Source organism: Malaclemys terrapin, chromosome 4, assembly GCF_027887155.1.
Source record: "Malaclemys terrapin pileata isolate rMalTer1 chromosome 4, rMalTer1.hap1, whole genome shotgun sequence".
Lineage (NCBI taxonomy): Eukaryota > Metazoa > Chordata > Testudines > Emydidae > Malaclemys > Malaclemys terrapin.
This window is the reverse complement of record NC_071508.1, coordinates 24,447,446-24,453,445: the sequence shown is the minus strand read 5'-3', so window position 1 is coordinate 24,453,445 and position 6,000 is coordinate 24,447,446. Positions and strand designations below refer to the sequence as shown.

Below are 6,000 nucleotides of genomic sequence, written 5' to 3'. Positions count from 1 at the left end.
CCTGGCCTCCCGCTCAGCCCAAATTGCCAGCACTGTATTGGGTTTTGAGCTCCGGCAGGCTGCAGTGGGGATCCTACAGACCTGGCTGCACAATCCTAAAGGCCCAGAGATGACTATGTAGGTAAACATGGCACCAGTAAGCCGCTGATTTGTATGGGCTGATTTGCAGAGGGGCTGAGCACTCACTGTGCCAGTCAGGTCATGAGCAGATGGCTCACCCAGGACCGTGGGCACTGGCCTTGACAAAGGAGGTTGTCCCTTATTCTTTCCCCAAAAGTGCCTGGGCTCCTTAGCTTCTCCCTGGACAGTCACTAGAAACCAGCCAAAGGAAGGTTTTGATTTGAGGTCCCATCCAACATCTAGCAGTCCAGCTTTCCCCTGGGGGAGCATTTTCAGCAGAAAGTGCACTTTCTGAACCTTCCTCAAATTTCCCCTGGCACATCACGGCATCTTGAAAGATACCCCGGGAGGGATAAAGAGCCCTTTGCCTTGCAGGGCACAGCTAGCTAGGAGGGAATGGAGTGCCAACAGACCTTGGTTGGCACATCCCATGCCAGCGCTCCAGGGCATAAGGGAAAGCGGGAGACTATCTGCTAACTGTCTTCTGAGAAGGTCAAACTGGGTTGTGTAGATTTACACGAGCTGAGGATCTAGCCCATTCTGTCTGCTGGTGGCATCTATTAGTCTGGCTGTGGATGGAGCTGGGTGGGGAAAGTCAATGGCTCTTTTACTCCAGCCTCTGGAAGTAGCTGGCTTTGATATCCCTGGGCCGGTCCCTCCAGAGCTCTCTGCTGCCTTTTCCCCAGGGAGATCATTACATTTCCATCCCTCCCTGGAGTGTTGCCAGGCTTAATTCATCGGGGTAAAGTGCTGGCAGATCCCCAGATGGTCCCGGGGTGTAAAATCTCTATCTGGGTAGAGATGGATGAGGGTGGATAGGGCTGGACTGATCAATACAAGGCGAGCTGTGAGGCGGTGCGGGAAGGGTTAACCGGAGAGGAAAGAGGGGCTGGGCTAGCGCTGGCTGGAAGGGCAGGAGCCGAGTATAAAAGCAACAAGCAGCCGGAGGCATTTCATCAAACCAGCCCCAGAACATGGCTGTGCCGCGGCCCGCGGGTCTCTGATCGGCCTCCACCCCAGACGCAGCTGCCACCTGCAGCACTCCCTCGCTGGCGCCCTGCCTGGAAAGGTGGCGAGCACAGAGAAGAAGCAACAGATCCCCGTGCCCCAAGCCCGGGAAGCCAGCGCCTGCTGGGTGATGCAAGAGGATACTTTGGGTGTGAGGAAGCTACAGCTGCCACAGCCCAGCCCAGCCCCACCAGATCGCCTCCCTCCCTTCCTCCCTCCTGCCGAGGCAAAAAGTGACCGTGAGTTGGCAGCGAGCGATAAACAAGCGGCTCCTGGATCCCACCCATCCACGCGTGTGAGCTCGTCTCGGGGCTGAAAAAAACCCAGGCTCGGAGAGAGAGAGACACACAGAGACCGGGCAAGTCTCCTAGCCAGTGTGTTTACAGCGCCTCCGTCTGAAACTGACCCGGCTCCCAGATCCTAGCGACTCCCAAGCCAACCCTCCGCTCCCTTCCCTCCCCGAAGCGCACCTGGAGGGGAAATCCAGCCGAGTTTTGTGTTTCTTCTTCAGCATCCATCCAGGATCCCGATGCATCCGGTGCTGTCTGCTGGGAAGCGGATTCTATGGAGTGTCTGACAGCAGATGAAGGTGGAATAAACCAAAGCCAGCCGTTCTTGTTGGTTCTTAAGCCTGTCTTGGAGGGAAGTATAAACACAGAGAACCAACTACTCTAAATATAGACAGGACCAGGTCTCTACTCATCTTGTGTATGTGAGAGAGAGAGGGAGAGAGAGAGACAGAGATCTTCCCGGAGCATAGATCTCAGTCACTTTCCTTCCAGCTCTTCCAAACTTTAAGATCTATTTGAAAGCAGAGCAAAGCTCTCCCATCTTTTCCCAAAGACTCCGATTTTTGGATTGATTGATTTTTTTTTTTTTTTTGCCATCGCCAGCAAAGAGAGGAAGACAGACACTTGCTGCTGCTGTCGAAATCTCTCCTTTTCTCTCTCTTTCTTCCTCAGATTTGTTTTTGTGGCTTGCCCAACAGCCACATCTATTTGTTCCCCTAATCAAAGTGCCTTTGCCACTACTTTCCAGCCTGCATCTCAGTGGCAGGAGCTTCTGTCACTGTTCTTCTTCTCTTCCTGGTGGGGATTTCCTTGTTGCTGTTTCCTGGTGTCTGGAGCAAGGGCGCCAGGCCATTATATTGTCCCCTACCTTCTCTCCAAAGCAACCACCTGTGCCCCGTCTCCTCCTGCGGAGAGGGATCGATGAGGCAGCCAAAGGGCAGAGCTGTCTAAGGTTGGGGAGAGAGAAATCTGAGCTTCTCCCAGGCCTCTCCCCACAATCGCCCTTCCCTCCCAGCTCCTCACTAGAGGAAGGGTGTTTAGAGGGCATTTCCCATCCACCTAAATCTATGATCAGCTCGGTGTGTGTCTCATCGTACCGTGGACGCAAGTCTGGGAACAAACCACCCTCTAAAACATGCCTGAAGGAAGAGATGGCCAAAGGGGAAGAGTCGGACAAGATCACCATCAATGTAGGGGGCACCAGGCATGAGACCTACAAGAGCACATTGCGGACGTTGCCTGGCACCCGCCTGGCTTGGTTGGCCGACCCCGATGCCCAGAGCAACTTTGACTTTGATGGCAAGAGCAATGAGTTCTTCTTTGACCGCCACCCGGGCATCTTCTCTTATGTGCTCAACTACTACCGCACGGGCAAGCTGCACTGTCCCGCCGACATCTGCGGGCCCCTCTTTGAGGAGGAGCTGACCTACTGGGGCATCGACGAGACCGACGTGGAGCCCTGCTGCTGGATGACCTACAGGCAGCACCGCGATGCCGAGGAGGCGCTGGACATCTTTGAGAGCCCTGAGCCCGGGGCAGGGGGAGAGGAGGCAGAGGAGGAAGGGGGCAGGGAGATGGCCCTCCAGCGCCTGGGCATGGACGACAGGTCGCCGGGGGCTGCTGGGGCCACAGGAGGGGGTGGATGCTGCCGCAACTGGCAGCCTAGGATGTGGGCACTCTTCGAGGATCCCTACTCGTCCAGGGCAGCAAGGGTGAGTTTGCGAGAGACAACCCCGGGGTTGGGGGTGGGGGTGGAGAGAGGGGGATCGGAGCAGGTGCAGGGTCATTGACATGCATTGGTTCCCCCCTCATTGATCTGCTCCCTGGGCGCATTGGTTCATCCTGTCATTCATCTACCACCCCTCCAGGGTGCCTTGGTTCACCCTGTCATTCATCTACCACCCCTCCATGGGTGGCTTGGTTCACCCTGTCATTCATCTACCACCCCTCCATGAGTGCCTTGGTTCACCCATTCATCTCCCCCATCCCACCTGAGCTGCATTGAGGCCCTCCCCATGTTTCCCCCCTGAGAGATGCTGACTCTTCCTCCCTCCCACCACCCATGCTCTTCTCTAACTTCCTATACTCCAATTCTCCTGCCATGCACAGAGGGTGGTTTCACCCACCGAACGATCAGCAGCCAGCCCCCGACACATGTCCCCGGCTGCCATCCCACAGCCGGTGGGGACTGAGGGATTGCCAGGGAGAGTCCTTGCCAGCCCTAAGTCCTGGCAGAATTCCAGGTGGCACCAGAGGCAGGTGGATTATCCAGTTCCTCTTGTCGTTCTCGGTGGATCTACGTGCTGAAAGCGGTGTTTAATGTCACAAGGTTACAGCAGGGAGTCCAGGACTGGAATGCTCTCACAGCCATGCCCACCGACATGGACAGACCCACAACACACCCCCACAAAGCCTGTCTCTCTCACACACACATCTGTGCACATTAAGGGGACTCATGCAAACGCACCCACCCACACCCATCTGTACATATTCAAATACATGGAACATCCCCATACAAACTCTCCTGCCTGTTCCCTCACTCCCGCATACCAGCATCCGTATCGATTAACACACTGGCACAGACACACCCCCATATGCATGAACACAGACCCCATCCGTGTGTACACAGCAACACAGACACACACATAGTGTATCCCTACCCAATCCCACAGAAGTTCAGCTGCACCCATCTTCATCCTCCCCCACACCAGCATGTGCCTTTCTTCACACACTCCTCTCCAAGCCCACACACTACCAACTCATATAAACACACACACATGTGCTGCCACGCACGTCCCCATCTACCCCTGCTCCTTTGACCGCTCCTATTCGCACATCCGTTTCCCTAGTCACACCCAGTTCGTAAATACCAACAGGCTGACACGCTTCGGATCTAAAAGAGTTTTTGACATTTTGGAGGTGCAAAAAGGAACAGCAACAAAAAATAGACTCTAAGCTCCAAGCCTGCTCCTGGCAGGAACCACACTCAAACCCAGAGAGTGAGATGCTCCTCGAGAGTGTTTCCTTTCAACTAAAAGGGAAACCCAACAGACGCCAGAATAAAATGCTTAGGCAGCGACAGCCTTTCCAGAGAAACCTGCTCTAAAGAGGGAACCAAATCTCTGTCTCGGCTCTGAGAGAGATCTGGCTTTGAGAGCTGCTCTAAAATAGACTCTGCTGAAAACAATTGCCTAGGAGTTTTTTGCACTGCATTTCCCTCACCCTGAGCTCCTGTTTTACCCCTGCCAGGCCGAGGTGCTGATGATGGAAACCATGCGTTTGGTATTTTTTATGACTACTTCAAGCCAGCGGGTGTGGCAGCACCAATGCTGCCAGGGAACCTCGGGCATAGCTCACTGGGAGCAGAGGTTGATGTCCTGGGTGCAGTGGCTGGGAGGCTATAGAGCAGCTAGGTAGACAAGTGACTGTAAAAATGGCTCCTTCTTACCCTTTATAATAGGAGTCTACTTAGCATAGAGCTGCAATGATCTTGGGTTCTTTTCTGTAATGCTTTCCATTCGTCTAGCTCACAGCATTTTGCAAAAGTTTGGGATGGCAAACGGTACTTTTTTCAGGGAAACCGAGGCACCGAGCAGTGAAATCACCAACTCCAGATTGCTCAGAGCCAGGAACAGAACGTGGGTTCCCTGATTCTCAAGTCAGTGACTGATCCCCTGGACCACAGGCTCACTGGCACAGAGTAACTAAAGGAGGTAGCCATGGTGGGTGGTTAAAGGATGGGGTGCGAACTGGGGCCACATCCTCAGCTGGAATAAATGGCATCATTCCAAAAAGCCTCACTGGAATTTGGGGTGTTTAAACTGGGGCTTTGTTTCCAACCCATCTTTAGGTCTCATAGTCACCTTTACTCTGACCTACATCAGTAGCTGTAATGAAGTCAATGGAGCTGTGCTGAGGATCCAAACCTCTTTGTAACCTGACAGGCTGGGGGCTAGAAGAGCGTTTAAATACATGCTGAAATCTGATTGGGTTCTAAAGCCCTTCTCGAGCCAGGCCTTGGTATTCCACCAGCAGAATTATAAACAAATGCTTCTGCCTACTGGACTCTGTGCTTGGAGGAGAAGGAACGGGAGAGTGTGACCAGCAGGTCCCCTCTGACATCTGTGTTGTCTTGGCAATGAGTTTTGCAATCCTATGCTCTTTGTTGGGGCAGGACTTGTCAGTGCTTGGCCTGAGTCTCCTCTCCCTCACCCTGGTGTAAATCAAGAGTAACTCCATTGGATCTCATGGCATTATGCCAATGTAGTGTGAGAGGAGAATGAGGCCCACACCCCATCTATGCGATACACCATTTTACCACTGCTGAATAGGACCCATTGAGTGGAATTGCACCAATTACACCGGCGAAAGCGAGATCAGAATTTGGCCCAAGTTGTTTTTTCAGAGGATGTAATTGACTTGGTAGGGCCAGGGAGAGCATATGTGGTAACCTGTTTGATGTGGAGGTGACTCCCCTATAGCTATATAGAATATATAGGTACAGGGCCATACCCTCAGCATGTGTCAATCAGTGTAGCTCTATTGAAGTCTTTGCACAGTGAGTCTTGGCTCTTTATTTGAC

The 6,000-nt window shown here is 53.3% G+C and overlaps 1 protein-coding gene across 3 annotated transcripts in view; it reads left to right on the top strand.

Moving 5' to 3' along the window:
• The first annotated feature begins 1,081 nt into the window (after nt 1-1,081).
• KCNC4 (potassium voltage-gated channel subfamily C member 4) overlaps nt 1,082-6,000 on the top strand; it is a 77,527-nt gene continuing 72,608 nt past the window's right edge. For 2 of the 3 annotated variants that reach the window (XM_054028702.1, XM_054028703.1), the window contains exon 1: nt 1,082-3,130. In XM_054028702.1, the coding sequence (XP_053884677.1) occupies nt 2,486-3,130 (645 nt within the window). In that variant the 5' untranslated portion in view covers nt 1,082-2,485. The remainder of the gene's footprint in view (nt 3,131-6,000) is intronic. The other variant, XM_054028704.1, reaches the window with a different exon arrangement.